Here is a 21903-nt window from a genome sequence, read left to right as displayed (position 1 = left end):
CTTCCACTCTCAGAAAGAAGAGCAAGCAGCAGCATTGGACTGATTATCCATCACCTCTCCTTGACAAAGTGCTGACATTCAACTATGGATAAGACAATCCTTCACTCTTGCCCTCCCAGCTAATATAATTAGAGGAGCCAGGATAATGAATCTAAGATTAATAGGTTGTTTGCTGTGAATCATTTTTATGGGCAAAACAGATCAAGTTCAAACACCAGTTTCCTTAGAGTAATTTCATGTCACTTAGGTCTGACAGCTCTTTGCAGATCACATGAACAGACAAAGTAGTGGGACCTGAAAAACAGCAAGAACTCTGAGATGGCTTAATGCTGGGGAGAGAGGAGATTTCAGGCATGGATAAGTTTTACAAGGAAGGATTTAGGCTACTGTAGTTGTGCATGCATACTTATATGTTAGAAATAAAGCGCTTCCCTTTTCAGTGGAAACATCAAATGTTGCTCTTCCCTCAGTCATTAAAAACAACTTGATTCTATTTTAGGAGAAGTTAATGTATTAGGGATAAGATACCAAGGGAGTCGAATTATCATTATGTGAGATGCTTAGGGTTGAGTCCCAGTGTGGAACCTTCAGGTTGAAGTTAGCCAAGAAGTTTTAAACAGACTGTTCTTAGAATACAGAAGTGAGAAGGGTAAGGGTTTCAGAATATCACTGACACTGAATGAGGAATTGGCCATTCATTATAAATACAACAGATCTTCAAAGGTATTTGCATAATACCACACAAAACTAAGATAGTAAGATAGGGTCCTACCCTAAATTTCTTATTTAAGAACGCAACGAGTGCCATTAAAAGAAAAAAAAACATTGAAAACACACCACACAGTAGATCACAAACTACAACACAAAACGGTCTCTTGGAAAACAAGACTTTAAGATGCTACTCCATATTACAGTAAAGAGCCAAGAACTTCCCAGACATCATTTAGCGGGAAAACTCAGCAACAGCAGTTTAGAATGAAATTTCACAGTTACCATGAACAAGACAGTGGGTTTTCTCCCTATATATTTTATTTTCAATAACCAGATTTAGTTCTTGTTGTAGTCAACATATTATAGAAATCATACAGTTTGAACAACAACAATTGTCAGTTAAAAGCACAGAGGTAAGGGCAATAGAATGCTGAACATATACAATAGCTAAGTAATCTATCTATACCTCTAAGTAAAGCAGAGATGCATCCCTTGCCTATGTGAGTAAGGCTTTTTCAGCTGGGTTGTTCAGAATATCAATCCTAACCTCAATGTGGTTTCAATTATGTATCGCTAGACCAAAAGGGCCTTGATTTATTCTATTTTTCTCCAATTATTCATGATAAGCTTGTATTGAATACTTTGAGAAAGTATTTCATCATGCTTCCCATCCTTGATTGGTCATAGGGCAAAAGCAAAGGAATTAACCTCTCTCCTTCTCTGGAGCCAAGCATGGCACTTACGCTCCGCAGAATCACAAGTCAAGTTGCACGGCCAACATTTCACATTCTGATGAAGATTACAAGCCTTCCCCAAAACCATTTTAGCTATGAAGCACACAAGAGTTCCTATTTCTACTTGAGTGATGAAATCCGATACCATCTGAACCATGGATTACGAATGCCAAAATATATCACATGGCTATAATGCTGAATTATTCAGCATCTTTTTTTGTTTAGCTGCTTAAATTTTATCAGCTGTCTGAGCCATTCTGACATTGAATCTATTGGCTGAACACATCTTCTGACATAAAAACTTTGGGTTTATTTCTTCAACACTTTAATTTTAATAAAAATGTGCTAAAGGAATACATTTTCAGTGAGAAGAAGAGAATTATCTTATCAAGAATAAAATTTGCATTCATGCTTTCAATAAGGCAGGTAAGTTGAAGAATCAAAGGGTCACAAAGATGATTAGAGGGCTGGAGCAACTCTCATTTGAAGAAAGGTTGAGGGAGTTGGGCTTGTTCAGCCTGGAGAAAAAGCAGCTCTAAGGAGACCTCACTGTGGCTTTCAGTACTTAAAGGGAGCTTATAAACAGGAGGGAGACCAACTTTTTACACAATTTGGTAATGACAAGAGAGAATAGTACTTAACTAAAATAAGGGAAATTTAGATTAGACATTTGGAAGAAACTCTTTAACCCAGAGGATGGTGAGGTGCTGGCACAGGCTGCCCTGAGAGCTGTGGATTCCCCATACCTGGAAGTGTTCAAGGCCAGGTTGGATGGCATCCTGGGCATTTTTATAAAAGAGCATATTAATATTTGGTTAGTGTTCTGAAGATGACAAGAGATACTAGGATGTTAGTACAACTATAATATTGGCATCATCTGGGGACTATGAGCTATAACACCCTAGTCAAAGAGCTTAAAAATAGTTTTGTCACTTAGCAAGTGTGATCTGTCTGGTAATTGAACAGAGCCCACAGATGAACATCCAGCTTAGGCTTTTCTAAAGGAATGACATTTGTTGCACAAAGTTAACTTGACTATTTGTTTTAGTTTAAGCCAAATGATGGTTCTGTTTCCTGTCTCACTGGGAAAAACTAAATCTAGTATGTTTAATAGTATGTTAGGCATGGTGATATTCTCAAGTGATTTATTAAAGTCCGATCTATATCACCCAAGGTCAAAACTCAAAAGCAGCCAATTACAAACAAAACCTAATGTTTTATATGCCTATGTTATAAACAGGCTTAAAAGAATTTCAGCAAAAGCGATTAAAGAAAAACTGGAAAAAACACATCTGACACATTTTTCAGAAAGCTGTATATGTTAGGAAGGTACAAAGTATGGTAAAAGGAGAATTTAAATCATAGAATCATAGAATCACCAAGGTCGAAAAAGACCCACAGGATCACCCAGTCCAACCATCCACCCATCATCAATAGTTCTCATTATACCACATCCCTCAACACAATGTCCAAACGTTCCTTGAACACCTCCAGGGTCGGTGACTCCACCACCTCTCTGGGCAGCCCATTCCTCTGCCTAGTAATAATAAAATAATCCCAAATAGCCAGTTTATGAAGTGAAAAAGTAATTTACTCCCATCAGTGCACAACAAAGTTCTTAATTGAAGATAACAGATCATGTCTCAAATCCACATTTTTAGTTCTAATCCAGCCCAAACTGGTAGCAAGCAGAATGAATGGCATATAAGTCGCCATTTTCTGGCTTACTTGAACATGACGGATTGCCACTACCTAATGGATAATGGCTGGACCAACCAATACATAACACCACTTGCCCTCTCCTCATTAAAAGGCAAAAGCATAGGGTCTTGCTATTGAGAATACTATTTCATTACATATCAGCACGTTACACACTTACTGCTCTTCTACTTCGTCAACAGTATGAGTAGGAAACTGCAAGTAGGAAAATCACCCACTTTTCTTTAGAAAAGGACAACAGCCTTTGGTCAAATGATACGAACACATAAAACTGCTTGGATCCCTTTGCTCATTCAGTGTATCAAGTATGCAATTAACTGCGTATGCATTTATCTTCTGTGTACCTTATATCCCCTTCTGCTAGAAAAACACCCTCATGCACTACTGCTGTGCCCACACGGTGGTGAAGATACTCAGGCAACAGTCTCACTAACATTTTGAGCCAATATAAGCCAAACTCATGCCAAAAAAAGCAGCCTTCCAGCCACCCACTCCCTCCTTTGTTCCTCTTTCTTTTATTTTGCTGGGTAAGTTTTACAGAAGGAAACAGATTTCAGTTAATTCACCACAAGTGATTTGGAAAATTCAAGAAGGAGGTAGCACAGGGAGAGGAAATCATCATCCAAATGTAGAAGAATGCAGGACTGCTTCTTTTGGCAACAGTATCTGCTTAGAGCAGTCTGGAGTGTTTGGGCAGCTACAGATTCAATACAAGGTGTTGGGCTGGTGTTTCTTTGTGACGAGAAAGGAGGAACATCTGGGAGTAAATTTATATGCAGACCTAGCTATGAGCATGCCTCATTGATTTTAAATGCATGAATATCACTTCCATGCTCACTGTCCAAGTTAACAGCCATCCCCTCAGATAAAAACACCAATGTAATTTTTCTGAAAAGAGAATGTAATCATTATTACCTTTGTGGATGTTCTAATTCCTGATACCAGTTATCAAAGTTCAAGCTAAAGCAAAGAGAAAGTCTTCAGAAAGCAGTTCTAAGTCCTTAACAGTCCTACTTTGCAAATAATGTCAAACTTGAGGCAGTCCTTTGTGAATGATGCACAGCTTCATCTTTATAGCTACTGCAATTCCAGATCTAATCAAGTATATCAGGCCCCCAAGAACCTTTTGTCTATCATACTTACAGGCTAACTCAAAATAAGCTTAATTCCAATGCATTATAATAAAAACAATAAAAGGCCAGTACTATATAAAATCATAGGAAAAAGACTGAAATAGGATGATGAATCTTAAAATGGGGAAAATTCATGAGTTTGCAACAGCTCAACAGAATACAGAGCATAATACATACCTTGGACAGTTATGAGTTACGCTAATTGTTGAAGCAGAAATGCTTTCACTGCTTTATTTTACATCTGAAGCAGTTGGAACAACCGTGCAGCAAAACAATTAACAACCCGGGCATTTTACTGAGCTCTAGCTCTCTGTTACTTTTCAGGTCTCTAGCAGCACACTATGCAAAATTAACCCCTAGAAGGGCACAAAGAAAAGGGAACATTGCACTATGAAGGCAGACAGGTAAGCAACCACAGCCAAGGATGCTCATTAGCTAAGAATTCTCCTCTGCATGATGATCCTGCACAGTGACTGTGCTCTTCTTTCTGCTAGAAAGGGGTCATTCTCCTAGCAATTAAGCACATGTAACAATTAATACAAGCCCTTTCAGCCTAAATATTCCATAACCAAACCTCTGCTGTCATTTTCAAAATTTTATTACTCCGAGCTGTTAACAGCCTTGTACCGATTACAGGAATCTCTAACTGAAGCAAGTCTGTTGCATTAAAATTGTGGTTGCACCCTCTGCACCTCCTGCTAATTTGCCTACAGCTTTTACGTACTCTTTCTGCAACTCTGCACTCTATTCCTATCTAAACTGTGTAATGGGAACAGGAGAACATATACAAGCACCACATTTAATCCTTACTAACCACAGCGTCACAGTGAACAACAAGGAGAGATAGAGAACTGCATACTGAGCCAGCCTAGTCCAAAGGGAAAAATAAATGACAAGTTCTGGAGGTACAGTTCTGGCCATTAACACAAGAATGTCTGGCACTGAGTTACTTGCACATTTCACTGATATTAACATTAACTTGCAGGTGCTTCAACAGTTACCTATATCCTGACCCTGAAGCCAATGTGAAATAATTTTCTTTAAATGTCTCAGTCTTGGAGTTTATCTAGAGATGAATATGGCAGTTTTCCTGCAAATGAGGTACACGTTCAAGTCATCTTTAGTTATTTTGTCTTCTTATCAGAGTTTGAGAATACAGTTAACATCTTCAGCTACCCCAAAAGTACATATGCACTTGCTTTCCAACTACCATTTTTCATCTAGACTAACCAGAAATTACAACAGTGCTATGAGTCCTCATTAGGCACAAACTTAGATGAGAAACACACTCGGGCTGAAGTAGATCCTTTTTTTCCTGCAACGAGCAGAATTTTGACAACTGAATACCACAATTATGTTTTAAAATGCTATAAAAGATCTCCACGACATTAAATTTACTGGCAGATACTGTATATATCATCACCTTCCAAATTGTCTGAAGTTAGAAATATCTGAGTCCTGGAGAATATACTCCCTTATAGATCGCAAGTGCAATACGCTCTCACCTCAAAGAGATAAAGCACAATATATTCAACTACAAAATAATCTCAAAAATAGGCTGGGAAGGTCTCCAGTTATACACTTCCAAGGAAAGAACATGGTTCAAAACCCAACAGCATTAGTTGGCTAAAAAAAGAAAAACACCACAAGAAGAGCCTGATAAAATGAAATTGTCACGCATGCTCCAAGCAGCTATCAAAACCCACAGTTAAAGATATCACGGGGTTGTGTACTTCTGTTCTACAAATTTAACTGCTTTTGAACAATTCCTGATCTGAATTCTATTTTCTTTAGCTGACCCTGTGAGAAAGGGTCACAGGCACTCTGTGCTGCTGGCTAATATGGAGCTTACGCAGCCCATAAAGGAACTTTTTTATGATGTTTCTGTTTCATATTGAAGCAAGAAATGTATTCACGCACATATTAAGCAATTCTCATAGACTAGGATAAATATCAAATTCTTTCAACTGAGACATAAAACCACCGAGGAACTGACCATGTATGGCACAAGACTCATGATACGAGGTGTTAAACTCCAACGTGCTGGACAAATTCCAGCCTGTCTAATTGCAGTCAGCCCTCTAACTTTTCTTTGCCATTGCGTACTGATAAAACATTCCTGCTTACTCCCTGCGCTGCCCTAGCATGACACTGCTGTTATGTGTTCCACCACAGTTTCAGTGCTCTGCTCTACACATTGCTCTGTCTGCGGCAATAAACCTGCCTAAGAACCTCTAGGTTGAGAAACTAAGTATAAATGTCTTTTTTCAAAGTATGCATTTAAGAAGGGCAGAGAAAGCCTGCTCGTTGCTCAGACTTAAGTTTAACTTCTCCAGAAATTGAAGGGTTTCCAGAACAGGAGAGAACCATAAGAGGTTTTCAAATCCCCTTAAAGCCTCCTTAAGGATATTCTCATCATTTTACTAGGTGCTTCAAGATGTTTGACCTGCTAGCATAATCTAAAGGTGTTAAGATACTTTGTCTCCCTATTAATAGAATACATTCTTCTTCTGCAGCTAATTTGTTGCTTAAGTGTCACATTTGTTCTCAAGTCTATGACAAAAGTAGACCAATGCCTTTGGCTAGGCTACAGAAACTTGTCCTCTAGCCCTTTGTAACAACTGTTCACACTCAATCAGCCTGAGGAGTTCGAAGTAAAACACACTACTCCGGAGCACCCCTACACTGCTTCAAGAGAGACTCTAACTTATCATAAAGCGAGCCAGTTAACAAGTTTGTTTTTATTAGTAACACAAAACTATTTTTTATATTTTGACACAGGGAAAATTAACTGATTATGAGTGAAAATCATCTGCAGCCTTTATAGAGTAAAAAATCAGAACCGGCTGCCTGGTGCAGAAGGTTAATTAATTCTCCAGCATTTCTTCTTAGCAGAGGTAGGTTCAACCACTGAAACACTTAAAAACAAACAAACAAAAAACCCCACAACCAACACCCCAGCAAAACTTTGATCATCGGTTTCTGTACGACAGAAATTATGTAGAAAAAACATGGAGAAAATCGCAGGCATAAAACTAATCAGCAATTCCAGCAGGATCACGTTAAAGATCCCTGCAAATTAAGATCTTCAGTACTTCCACTATTTCCACTGCAGTTACTCAATCTTAGGAGCTCTAAACTCACTCTAAATGCAGAAGAAATAAACGTGTGTATGCATGCATGAAAAATAAATAAATACATAAATAAATAAATAATCAAGCATGTAATTTGGAGTGCAATAGCCAAAGTTCAGATTTCACAGCCAGGACATAAAGCAAACTGCTAGTTATTTTGCCAGTTGTCATAAAAATATATTAACTTCATCTGTAGGAGTTACCAACACAATGCATACGCAAACACACACAGAATTATTACCAAGTTTCATACCACATACCTCTTATACGAGGAAGAAAAAGTCATTTGTTTTATGAGTGAATCAAATGAATTTACTTACCACAGCTGGGGGATCATTCCATTCTTCATAAGAAATGGCAGCATATGGATAAATTCTATCATTGATAATCTGAAGAGTAGCAAGAGCAATTGCCTTCATCGATCGAAAATATGCTTCCCAGAACCACCTTGCCTGCAAAGAGAATAAAAGTCACTTTCCTACTGAACAGATCCAGTGCTTAATAATCAGGTTTGACGCATACAATCTGCTCGATGTAGTCAACAAGTCAGGTAGAAATTAAATTAGGAGGCATGCTTACTCCAATAGGACATTTCTGTAGAGCCAGAAGACTTCAAACTCAATTCCACTTCCATGTAAAAGAAGAATTACAGCCAATAAAAGGAAGCAACGGCATTACTTCGCAAGCGATTAACAAGAATGAAAGACCTTGCAAACACTCGAAGAAGAAATCAGTCACTTTCACATTCTTATCATTAATTTTCCTCTTGAAAAAACATCAAAAGCAGTTTGACCATTGAAAAGAAGTTACTGTTATACTCGATTTTTCCAAAGCAGAGGGACCCACAGTGCAGTTAAACAGCCTAATAAAGGCATGGAGCATAAATGTGGAACTTAAACCACTTTTTAACCAGACCAACTGGAGAATTTTAGTACTCATGAACTCCATCAAACTAATAACTCCCCTCAACTTCCAAAAAAAATTAGAAAGATAAATATCAAGATCTTTCATAACAGTCCATGCACTTTGCTAATTAATAACAAACATTCATCTGGGCTAATTTACAACAAAGGAAGTATAAAATTGCATGCTGAAATGAAGCATGTAATTTCCTTGTACCCAGGCACATGGAGTTTTACAGAGAAGTCATTCTCAAGCCCTGTATGGTACGTTTAAGTCTTATCCCAGTTTCTACATAAGACACAAATGTTAGAAGAAAAACAGGGTTTCAGAAATGAAAATGCTGACTTCTCTTATTTTCTATTAGAGATAAAAACACACTTTCAAAATGCCTAGAATCATCAAATGATCCTGTAGGATCACTTCCAACCCAAAAGGAAATACACATTGCCAATAAAAATAGTTCCAAGTGTTTTGGCCCAAGAGATGTGACATTTTTCAACCTGTTTTTTCTTTGGGAAACTACAGCACCTTGAAGTGTCCAGAAAGTAATTTAAGTTAAAATCTCCCTATGGTTCAGTATCAACATTTGTATGTAGATGGTAAAGCAATTAGAGGAAAACAGCAGAATGCAACAACTGCAAGAAAAAAAAAAGTACAAAGTTGGGCAAATGTTATTTTACTTGTTATATACTTCTTAAACTGCAAAAGGGCTCTACAGAAAGGCCAGTTTTAGGCATGTGATCTGAGAATGTTACTATCTAGAATGTTATGTTACTGAAGGAATAGGAAGCTTTTGGAGGTACAGACTTGAAGGTATAAGAAAACTATTGTTTTGACTATAGTGGTAAGTCACTAGAGTTTCATTATGCAGGCTGATGCCTTTTAATAGAAGACAAAGAGTGATTCCTGCTTATATAATTTGAGCTGCAGCATTTCACAGCTAAAGAACGGTGCAGAAGAAAGATGACAAAGGGGGAAAATGCAAAAAATCTGTGACCAGGGTAGTGGCCCCAGCGCCCTGCTCTGTGGGTAGTCTGTTAAACAGCTTCTTCAGAATGGCTTTGGTAAATATTTAAAAAGAAAAAAAAAAAATCAATGTTCCAATTTTAAAAAAAAACAACCACAAATCTGACAGGAAAAGGGAGAAGCGCACACTTGAGCAGTGTTTTTATCAGGAGAGGACATTAACAAACGCACATGTACAGCTACAGATGATTTCAAAAGTTTACTAAGGAGGTAGACGAGCGTGTCCCAAACATTACAGTTCTCTCTGCAACTCATCATCCAGAGAAAATGCAAAGCGGTTTCACTCCAGAACAGAATCACTTCTCTCTCTCTCCCTCTCTCTCTCTCTTCCTGGTAAGACTTAGAGCCGAGTAACAGCGTGATAGAGTCTGACCAAGAGCACTGTTCAAAACAAATATTATGTCCAACTGTAATAGCAGAAGAATTAAATGAACACATAAGAATAAATTACATCTGAACCCTTAAAATATCAAAAAAGACAGAAAATAAAGCAAGCACCATATTCTAAGAAAAATACATATATATTCCTTTATCCCTGCCCCATTTCTTAAGAAAACCATATTAGCCACAACTCACCAGCATGAGACTTGGAAAGAAAAGAAAATACAGATTGAGAATTAAAAGTGACCGGAACAGCAAACTGAAGTAACTGAAATGCAGTAAGAATACAGATTCCAAATATCATTTCCATGTGAGACAACAGCTCGAGAAAACTAGTGCTATAAGCAGCACTGACTATGAAGTGGCAGCTGTTTTATGCAGCCTTTAAATATGCAACTTTTTGAGTAGTATGGGAATGTGCATTTCACTGCTACTAAATGACAACATTCCTAACCTGTTCTGAGATTATTTGTATCGTAACTATGATTATCCAGCTTTGTAACAATCGACTCTGTTTTTCCTCCTTTAGCACAACTGGAATGGATTTGATGTAGCATCTCTTTGCTGAAAGAATGTTCGTAATGTCAGGTAAGATTACACCTTTAAATCAGAAGTAAAAGTGGAGGAGAGGGCAGAGGGAACTTATTTTTTATGGACTAATATTTATATAATTAATTTTTTGTAAGGAGCTAGAAAATGTTCCCACAGTTGGCTGTAACTTTTTTGGAGTGTGTTTCTTTAAGGCAGAACTCAAAACCTTCTAAGGGGATTCTAAGTCTCCAAACAGATGTTTCAGGGTCTCATTACTTCCTCCCCACCTTGTTTGCTTTTATAAAGCAGAATTGATTAACATGGTTTGCCAGTCTCTGCTACTCAGCATGGTCAGTTGCGAAACATTTTGGGAAAGTTCTCTGTTGGGAAGATGTGAGTCAATTCCATTTGAAATGTATTTTCTGCTCTACTTGGTGTGGTTGAAAAGCTTATGTTGGAATGTAATGAATACCTATGGGGAATAAAAATCCCATGAACGCACACAGGGATATGGGAGAGAAAAACAAGAAAAGCAGCACTGAGATCTGTTCCTGCCTCCTATGCCAACTTTCTCAGTATTCTTACAGAGTTTTTCTGAGCTGTCCATTTCTCTTTCCCTCACCTGTGAATTCAGGAGGACAGTAGTTACGTTCTCAAGAGTAGCTTTAATATACTGGGAAATGGTTCTAAGTTTTTACAGTTACAACATGTTAATTGTTGTCAGAGCTGACCTGAAAGGCTTAGAGAATCTTGAAGTAAATGATCCACATTTATAGGTCTTGTTTTTCACACGGTATTGATTATACAAGGTCTGCAATTAAGATGTGGTCAGGATGCTATTCATTTCAACTTGACTGAAATCAACTTCTAGTTCTCTAGGAGTCTGCTTGATTAGGTTTGTGGAAATTTCTGAGAAAACACCTTGTGTGGATCACAGGCTTGGAGAGAATGCTAAATTTGCATACACCTAAATATTGCTCAGGTCACAAGCAAGCTAAATTGTGAAGAGAGGTTGTGAAGAGAAAATACTGAGCATACACTGGTAGAGGCAAGAGCTTGGGCCAGAAGCATTTGCAGCTATTTTTGTAGGAGACAATAGGAAAAGTGCAACTGGCATCAAGAGTGAAGCCTAATGAGAGAAAGTAACATTTATTTAGTTGAGGTGTTATTTTCCTTAGAAATAAACACACTTGGGGGCCTAGCATCTCTTTATAAGCTCTTTACAAGCCAGCACAGCATCAGGTTACAGAGTCCATTCATATAATGTTTATAAGTTCTAGTGTTAATGCTACTAATGGTGCTCCAGAGTAGAGTGCAAGACAGATCAATGTAAATCTTTTGATTAGTATGTGGAAAGAAAAACACTAGGAATAAGGCAAGGAAAGGAAAGGGATACTTTCTGTAACGTTTAGATTAAGAGGAAAAATATTCCATTAAGTGAACTTTTTAGACTTGTTTTTTTCACAGCCTACGACTCGGTGGGAGTTAGGAAAGTTAGTAAACAAGAAGAAACAAGATTCACAAAAGAGCAGTAAAAGTTAACTGCCCATAAACCACTACTTCTCTCAGCTTCTAGGTCAGGAGCCATAATGCTGTAAGATTTTGCCCAATGCAGGAATTCAGTGTTCCCAAAATGCCTTGAAAAGGTTTATGAGGCCTTGAAACATAACTATTTTCACACTATCTGAAGTGACTCTACTTCAGTGTTCTCCCTTCTTGACTCGGCGTTTCTGGTTTTTACTCTCTGACCAGTTGAGTTAGTGAAGTTCTGGTGAAGAGAACAACGTGATGTAGCTGCTGCAACAGTACTGGCCTTGAAAATCATATCCAGGTGATCCGTGATCGCATTTTCAATCTTGGTTCTGTTAGTTATTTACAGCCAAAAGTTTGACAGTCATTTGATCCTTTGCTCCTACTTCATCATCCCAGCAGTGTGTGTAATATCCACCTTACCGAGATATTGAGATGCAACTTTTTCAGGCCTTTGTAAATTTGGGATTGGATAGAACTTAGCTTTATCTTTCCATTATTTGTAAAAAGAAACTTGAAACTAATAAGAATGTTTAGCCAAGCAATGCTTCCAAAGTAACTGACTGCGGTAGCCTGCTGCTAAAATGTGTATCGGCAGCAAAGATATGCAGTACGGACATAAAAGGTATTACAAGAAATACCTACAGCTCTGCTGTGCATCTACCAGCTCTAGTCATGGAATTTCAGTCACAAAGACCTTCAGGCTCCTAAGTTGCACAATACTGTAATAAAATGGAATGCTTTTTAAGTTACCAAAATCTAACTAATTATTGCCCATCAAGTAAGCTATTGTAACTGGTCACATGCACTCACTTCATACCCTTTCTATTGTGCAGTAAGATTAGATAGGCTACTGAGGTTCAAGATAAACTGAATTATATATTCTCCTCATACTAAAGATGCATGTGAGGATAGCTGATGATATATAACAATCAGATAGAAAGCTTGAGCTCTCGCTCCCCCAGCTCCAGTCTGTCCACTCAAGGTAAAATGGGACTGAAGAGGGTGCTTAAGTTCTTTTGCAGGAACAAGCATTTAATGCATATTTTTTTAAAAAAAAACCTTGGGTTCTGATGGAGGACTCCAAAACCCCCAGTTCACACACTTTTGTTTCCTCTTTCTGGACTACTTCAATGTGTTCACAGCTGGTTCCCTGTTCCAAAAACTGTTCTGCTACTCATATGTACCACTTCTTGTATGCAGTTCTTCAGCAAAACTGATACCAGCCGGGTCAACTAAAAGTAGACATCCTTGTTTCTTTAAACAGGCTTATTGAAACACACTCAGAAAACTTCATACAATTAAGAATTAAATGGCAATCTACTGTTACTATACAATGATAGGAATTTGAGTTTGAAATGAGTACTTGTTTGGTTTAGGGCCCTCAGGAGCAATATCATACAATCAGATTCAACGTGTCTAAAATAGGCTGGCTCACTCTTCTCTCTCATCAGTGGGGAAAAAAATGGGTTCTTCTGAGAGAAAGTGAGAAGTCTGGTGCTTCGAAATACATTCTGGACAACCTGTGCTTCTCCTGTCAAATGAGTAAGAAAGGAGGACAGAAGTAAGCAACCAGATTTGGGACAGAATATTTCCCTCAAAGTCTTGTTTTCAAAATTTATCAGAAGGCTATCATTTTCACAGATACACACAAAGATTTGACGTGAGGAGAAACAACAACACATGTTTGTCAAGCAGAATTTATGTGTTTCAAGCTGTGGAAGAGAAAAATGAAGCCAGATCTAAAATACTGGAAGTCTTTTGGAGTGCCAGTATAATCATCCCCAAACTCGAGGTAAACCCTTTAGAATACACAGTCTGAAAGTGAAGATTTGATTACTGTCTCTACAACCAGGAATTTTAAGGAATTCTGTGGAATACTGGGAAGCAAACACTAGTTTACCTCAAATTGAAAAACTTTCCAGATGATTTTTATGTTTTACAGAAGATTGAATTAAGTGCATTTTTCAACTCTGACCTATTCTGATGGTATAGGTGCCATTTGTCAGCAAGTACCTATCCAAAAAAGTAGTTGTGTGAGTATTATATGAAAAGCACTTGTAATATCAGCATGCCATTTTTAAGGATAAAAAAAAAGGGGGGGAGTGGTTGAGGGTGTCTAATTATTTCAGGCAAAAACTAATCCTTAATTCAACACTGAGTTTTGCCAAACCTCAAACTAGAGGGTTCTTCAGAAAGAAAAAAGATGAACGAGTAGTAGAACACTGCAGGGCACATACATTTGTTTCCAGGTAACTAAGATTTGCTTCTAATGGAACATGATGTTGTTCTTTTAATATTATTCTGAATTTCCATTCCATCTTTCTACTTTTGTTTCCTAATTGTGCTTGATTCCCCAGTAAATGTCCTCAAAATATTCATCTACTTAACTCATGTAACCTATATGATATGCCTATGGAGAAATATTTGTTAATTAAGACACTTCTGCAGGCTTACCAAGCAAAACATTTATATCATTATGGTTCTACACTTTAAGAAAGAGGTTCTGGATGGACATTGTGAGGTGCTGTTTGTATATCAAAATTCAAAAGTCTCAAAAAGTTCATCTTCGAAAGTAAAATAGCTATTGAATTTAATCCCTGGATTAATATTCTCAACCATAGTAATTTCAAGTCCTAAAACAAGCATATTTGTCTACTTCAGATACACAATGAAAAGTAGAACTAAATCTTTCCACTGTCCATTTTTGTTTTTCTTTTTGAAGCTGCCAATTCATAAGGGGAACGGAGGTCAGAGTTCAAAATGCTAGTCTTACCCTTCAGATACCAGCCACTTGGGAGTAACTCACTTATACAGACTCTCAGTTTTATTGCTACTAAACTACTCGACAAATGCTGACTCATAGGAGCTAAGGGTAAAGGAAAATATTAGTGCAAGAACAGATATTAATCTTAAGCTCCTTGTACTGCAGTTTTCTTCAAATTCTCCTCTTCAGTGTTTTGAAAAGAATCACTTATTACTTATAATATATAATATACTTATAATAATAATATATATAATAATATGTACAGAAAACACTATATGCATTTGTAAATGGTTCTCTGATGCACACCTGCTAAAGTTAAAATTTTAAGTCTTGCTTCCATACATAATTTGTGGCTTGATTTTATTTATTTTTTTTGAAGTTTTCATCTGCTGTTATGAACAACAGCCTTCACTGCTTAAAATCTCGCTCAAATATAAGACAGAGAAGCTATTCTAATAGGATAAAATGGTAACATTTTATATGGTTTTGAAATCCCACATTACTTTGGCCCCTAAAATAGATTTCCACTATTCATGGTCCTAACAGTAGTACCTAAATTTTAGAATAGCAAGAACACAAAACTTAAGTAGGTAATAATACCACTCTACACTGATATTTTTCCCTCCTACCACAGATTTCTTCAGTTCAAACTTGCTTTTTGACTAAGGAGTACATCAACCTGACAAATCTGTTGCAGAAGGCAATGCTGCACCAGTCAGGAAACCTGATTGTTCTGCCCCGGCACCCTACAAAACCATTGTCAAAATTAATTTCAGTGATGGAATCAAGAAATGGATATCAACGCTATGAGCAGCACAGAACCCATACATTCTCAGCTGTAGTTGGGAATACTGTTGCAAAGCAGGGAGCCAATCAGTAAAGAAAGGAGCAGGATTTAAAAAAAAAAAAAAAAAAAAAAAAAAGTCACATTAATGAAGCACCCAGAGCTTTAAAACAGCATCATGCAAAAATAGCTACTGTTTATTCCATTCCCTTTGGTCACAAAGAGTGTTCAGCTCTGTCCTCCTATTTACAAGCCAAGACGTGCTGGCATCACAGATATGAGAGAATAATACAGCTGCTCAACTGGTTTCTAGATATCTACAAAGTCATTGATAGTGATGAAAAGACAAAAAATAGAAGTTAAAAAAAAAAGCCCATTCTTTCCCCTTCAGTTTCCTGGATTCTGTAAGGCTCTCTAATGATTCCAATGACTGTTACTGTGAAGGGGCAGGCATACCTAACCTGGGGAGCAGACAAAATGACTTGGGTGTGCGAGCCATCTTTTTTACAATAGCTGGTCCTCTGCACACTCCCTGTTAACTGTGTGAAACCAAACTAATGGTAACCTAGGCTTATGCCACCATTGATTCTACAGCAGTCCAGAAAAGAATAGAGAACAAATACATGTATGCAATTGTAGAGAATGTTCAACTACACTATGACCAAAATTTGGGGGCTGCGGGAATGTTTTAGCCATGTTTCTTGACAAATGATGGACAGCTCCTGAAACTGAAAGCAATAGGTTTCTAGTCCCAGTGGTATTGCCTTCAAATATGTCTATGTTCTCAGGGTGGATCAGTTTTCCCTGCTGCAGGCATCCTGCTGAGAGGTGAGGTCCCAAGCAAAACAGAGGAATCTGACTGCAAGCCTTTGAGGTGGCAGGAGCCAAGGGGCGTTCAAAGACAAGGCTGGCTGGTGGGCAGCACCTCTGAGTATTGTGGAGGTTAGAGGTTAGTAAAGCAGGAGCCACTGGCCAATAAAACAGTGTTTGGAGAGCCCACTCTACAGATAAATTGGGGATCTGTTTACACCTTTCCCAGCTTTCTGAGTTACACACACTGACACTTCCCACTGTGATCTTGTCCTGTGTCCACTAGCATCTCCCCTTCTCAGCAGCTGCCCTGTTCTCTGCTGGTTGGCTTTATAACATGGCTAAAGGATGCTTGGAAACTTTTAATCAGCATCCAGCATCAAAAATAAATAAATAAAAACACAAGCGCTTTTATTTGTGTCAACTGCTGCAACAAGATCTGTCTTGTTTGAGATTTCCCATGACTGCTGTACTAATGCTGGGAGAATAGAAGCTTAAATTCCCTTGATTAGAGAATTTAAACATAAAGCAAGCCCAGTGCCAATCACACACATGAAAGGACAGCTTTCTGAAGCAAGAAAAAAAATAATCTAGGTAGAGTTACCACCACATTATAGCATTCAAAAATCAGTACATACCTCACTTCAGAGCTTAAGCCCTGTATGAGGAAGAACATGTCCTTTTGATGAAGACATGCTTTCATGTTTCCTGTAAGCTATATAGCTCTATTTTAAATAAGCATAAACATATATATACCCCACTCAAACACAGTTCTCAACACTGAGCAATTTTAAGGGAGCATTACTGCTCGCTTTGATTCAATACAAATGTGTCTTACTAAATTCTATGAGGATAAAACCTGAAGGACTGGTAGTCATGTCTTTTTTTCCCCCCTCTGCATCTATAGGAAAAAAAAATCAGTTTACAACTTGGTGTTGCCTTTTTCCTCTACATCTTAAAAATAAGTGACATAAGCTCAAGCTATGTAAACACACTACATCCTTTGTGACTAAAACTGTGTATGCCTGTATGACTGCATAATTGCTGATCATGTTAACACTGTAAGACGGTCACATTGCAAAGGAATAGGGTTGAAAACTATTTTATGTAAACAAAAGAGTTGATAGACACCAACTAGAGTCTTCTATTTCATGTTGGAGAACATCTGAAATACTGTGCTACAGAGGAATGTTCTTTACTACATGAAGCCAAGTTTTGGAGAAAAAAAAAAAGTAATCACAAAGATAAGCATAAAGTCTCTTCACGGAGTCCATGCTATCTCAAAATAAAGATGGAAAGTACACCGCTGACCTGTGTTTGCCTATTTCTTCTGTATTAATAGAAGTGTCAGGAAGTAGTTGTTATTCCCCCTCTTGACAGATATGTAACGTGGCATCTGCAAGAGATGGAACTCAACTCTCAGGGGATTCTGTGAAGCACTGGTTACTAAACACAGGTAGCAACAGATTAGAAACAAATGAGTAGTGAGAGGAAGAATGCACAGCCCAGGTTTGGTGCTGCTAGCTTACTGAAGTATTTCAGACAGTTGGTTAATAGCTCATTCTCAGGCTTAACCTAATTCAGGATCCAGATTCAGGATCAGGAAAGAGTTTTTACCAGTATCTCAACCAAGACCACTGACATTTTCCTGCTATTGTTTGCTACAGCTTTGGGAAGCATTTTATGGTAGACTGTGCTGTGTGAGGGAACAGAGACAATGTATTCCATGGATCCTGTGGGACTAGAATTCCCTTACCCAGCTGAGTCCAGTTGCAGGAAACTATTTTTGAAGCTTAACAGCAATCTAACAAGAGGATAAAACCAACCCTCAGACACCAGTTATACTGCTTGTCAGCCAAAGGACATTGCAGTATATTTCTAGCACAGTCCACCTCTTCAGTCCTAACAAAGATATACACACAGGCATCTAAGAAGCTGTTAGATACGTCTGCACAATTTAGGAAGACTAAAGGAAAAGGCATTTAAAGATTATCTGACAGCAGGCTGCCTCTACAGAATATGCAAATCCTTTGTAACTTAAAGCCAAACATTTCTACTGTGTTGCAAGATACAGTTGATGTAGTCATTAAAACAGGATCCAGGACTTCTAAATTCCATTATTAACACTGCAGTTTGACCTTGGGAAAGTTATTTATATCTCTATCCACCCACCAGGAAAATGGATCCAAGACAAAGTTGTATTTACTATTAGCGTTTAACACACTCAAATGCAAATACTACAGTAATACAGAACATTTACACTATAAAAGCCAACCTTATAGCAGTTTGAATAAGGAAGGAAAGGTTAAGCAGAGCAAGTAGATTCGATAAAGTGTGATGCGGTATAGACTACGCAGAGGGAGAACAGAGAGTAGTGAGAATTAGTGGAACACCAGGAGAGAGGCTTAATCATCTGTAGCTAACTGCTTTCCGGGTAGGACACAAACCACTCTCTAATATACTTCTAAAAGAAGTACATACTTCTTCAATTTTTGGATCACCTGGGTTTTCTGTAGGATATCCAAGCTGCGTATAGTGATCTGCAAGAGGTAAGTACCAAAGGCTCACCTTACAAAAACAAACATAAAGACAAATTCTTTTTAAAAAACAAGTCTTAAAATAGCCTTATTTTGCTTCTACAGTTCAAGTTTAGCCTTTTCTTGTCCAGAGGCTGCAAACCAAATACTAAGGCACCCCAACTACATCCTAGAAAATTTACCCAATGAGGTGCTGATGGCTCTCAGTTTTCGGAGCTCTTTCTCAGAGATGCCATGAAGCCCACTCTGTAATAAAGCAAGATTAAAAGCAGTTTTCTTCATTCCAGAAAGCAATGGCAGGAGAAACAATAGGAAAAAAGTCTAGGATATGAATACTCGCTACAGCAAGTGAAGGGCAGGGGGGAGCAATGAAAGTCTCATATACAAATGCCAAGGATTCTACAACTCCCCTGGTGACTCTGGCAGTAATCCAGGAAAAAGTTTTCTCTTTCCTTTGCTGTTTGCAGCAACAAATCTTTCCTCTGGAGGAGGGGTGAGAGGGCTGCAGCTAACTTCACTGCATCTGATAAGATGGCAAATTGTCCAGGTCTGACATTTATGGGGGACCTGGAGCTCCACTGAAGCACTCTGAGAGGATTAATGCAGGGTTAGCCTCTCCAATCACACTCCTTAAAATGCTACAAATGGCAGACAGATGAAAGTTCATTTAAATTTGATAATGATGAGTCTAAAGAACCCTGAGACAGAAGCTGTCCCCTGTCAGGGAAAGAGCTGCAGCTGAAAGTTGAGTGTTTTCATTAAAAAAAGAGTTGTAAAACCTAACTATACTTGAAGAACTTCCAGTGTTCAGATACTTAAATGAGGTTCTGATTAATTGATTAATAAGAACTAAATCCCACCTCCTTCATGTGAGCTGCACCACCCACAAGAGAATTCCATCATCCATTTGCCTTAACTCTATCCAGGACCATTTCACTTGAAGAATGGGAAATTTCATGCGCCTGCACTCATTGCCTGGAGCCAGCAGAAAGGCTCATATAGCTGTCAGCAAGCTGATAAGAGCTGAAATTACTCTGCAGAGCCCTCTTTAAAGAAGAGCCAAAGAAGCACATTAAATGAAAGGGAGGAGGGGTCAGAAAAGCCAGCCACTCATGTTGTCTTAACGTGGCACTAAAACAAGCCATTGATTTATGCATGTGTCTTCAGCTCTGCTTGACCTGGAGTCTGAAATTTTCTTTAGGTCAGGGCTGCGGGACATGGCACAGGCACTAGAAAAACCATTATAGCTTGTCCAGATATTCTGACTGTGGGAACAAACACTGCAAAATATATGTTTCTTTACTTTCTTTTGATTATTATATAATTTAAATTGCACTTTTTTTTTTTAAACTTGTATCTTTTTTGAGCTTTTAACTGTCTACCCAGGCTGAAAAGACAAGAGATTGAAATCATTTAAACCCTTAATTAATAAAATCAAGAATGTCATATTGCCACTATTTGAGAAAATACCTTGTGGGGCTTCAGGAAAGTGAGTTACTGATTTACACAAGGGAAGAAAACGGACATCACAATCAAGATTTTTTGTTACTAAAGTGCCTGACATTCACTGAAGTGGAGATTTATTTTTTCAGAACAAAAGCACATAGAAAATCTGCAAAGGTTATTCCACAAGGCAACACAGAACCAAGGTCTCCTGCAAACCTGAGTCCTGAAGCTGTTTCAGCTGCAACGCATCCAGCTGTTCTCACATCCTGACAGCAGTCTGCAGCAGGTACCATAGGAGCTCCCACATACAGGTATCCCAGGCACAAGCCACCACCTTCCTAAGTACTCTCTAACTGCCATAAGTTTGCAACTCATGTCCTCTGGCTTAGAAAGTTCCTATCTTTGCATTCATCTCTGATAAATTTCCTTCTCTGGATTTCTTCATTCACCCCTCTAAGCTGATAAAAATCCTTCACTCACAAGATACTGAAGCAACGAGTCCCACAGACTAAACTGGAGTTCTGTGACAAGACTATCTCCTCTAATATTTTTAATAGAACAGATTCCCAATAATAAAGTCCTATGGCATGTCAAATGAAATTGTATCAAACAATGTACAGTCGTGTCCGCTCACCTTACTCAAGGCCCTATTTTGCATTATAATCTAGCTTGCTATCTTATCCCCTATCATTCACGTTCAAGATGAAGAGTCTGGGCTACTTAATTACTTCTCTCATGAAAACTCTCACTGCCCTTGCTCTCTTCCAGATGGGAGAACTGTAACTACTGGAGCCTATTAAGGGTGCAGACATTCAGCAGATTTATTCTGTGGTGTTCTCTACCTCTTTTCTAAAAATCCTTCATAATTTTTTTTTTAAATCACAGCTGACCATGGAACTTGTCTTTTCATTGAACTGCTTACCATAGCTACATGAACTCTTTCAAACGACTGCAGCCAGCTGAGAGGCCAACACATATGAGAGATATTTTTCCTTTTTTTAAATCTACACTGAATTTCATTTGTCACTTACCATTCAGACATGCTGTACTCTAGCTCCTCTGGCCTAAGGAGGTGCTACTTCCAAATAAAACATTTCCCAAAGAACAGCCAGTTCACGAGGAGGATGTGCGAAGGGCTTTTGCTATTAGCTTGAGCTGCAAGTTTTTACTTAAAAGTAATGTGATTCTGGGATGCTTTCCTTGCACAAAGTTGTCTAGTTTCGTGGAATTTCTTATCTCCAAGATTTCTACCACGCAATAAGATTGGTAGAAATCAGGCAACAACAGAAATCCAAGGTGGAATGAAACAGCATCCACACACCGTGATCATGACCTTGTTTTCTCAGGAAACCAGGATGAAGAGACGTCCTTCCTTCAAAAGCTCTAGCTAGCTCTTTATTCTTGTACTGTTAGAACACATGGAATATTGTCTTCCAGACTGGATATTAATTCAAAGGTTTTATTTTTGGAAATGTTACAAAGTCACTAAAGAACAGACTCATACACTAAGCCTCCTTTGGAAAATAATCTCCTTACCTGAAAACCATTCTCCAAGAAAGAATGTCTAAACAAATGAAGGAATGACTCTTCTATTCCCAACACTTGACTGCTTGCATATTCTTATCTCATGCCTTAATGAGACTTTCCGTACTTTCTGTGTTAAAAGACTTTGAAGTACGTTAATATTCAGTGAGGAAAAACATTAACGAAGCATCTGTACATTGGGACATTCATCTCAGAGAAAGAAAGGGGAAAAG

The 21903-nt window shown here is 38.1% G+C and overlaps 1 protein-coding gene across 2 annotated transcripts in view; it reads right to left on the bottom strand.

Moving 5' to 3' along the window:
* The window catches only part of EXT2 (exostosin glycosyltransferase 2), a 73560-nt gene that overhangs the window by 33173 nt on the left and 18484 nt on the right, over positions 1–21903 (bottom strand). For both annotated transcript variants that reach the window (NM_001305438.3, XM_046941894.1), the window contains exon 8: positions 7752–7883. In NM_001305438.3, coding sequence (NP_001292367.1) covers positions 7752–7883 — 132 coding nt within the window. The remainder of the gene's footprint in view (positions 1–7751; positions 7884–21903) is intronic.

The sequence above is a fragment of the Gallus gallus genome, chromosome 5, assembly GCF_016699485.2.
Source record: "Gallus gallus isolate bGalGal1 chromosome 5, bGalGal1.mat.broiler.GRCg7b, whole genome shotgun sequence".
Lineage (NCBI taxonomy): Eukaryota > Metazoa > Chordata > Aves > Galliformes > Phasianidae > Gallus > Gallus gallus.
The sequence above is the reverse complement of the archived record's forward strand: the minus strand, read 5'-3'. Positions and strand labels throughout refer to the sequence as shown.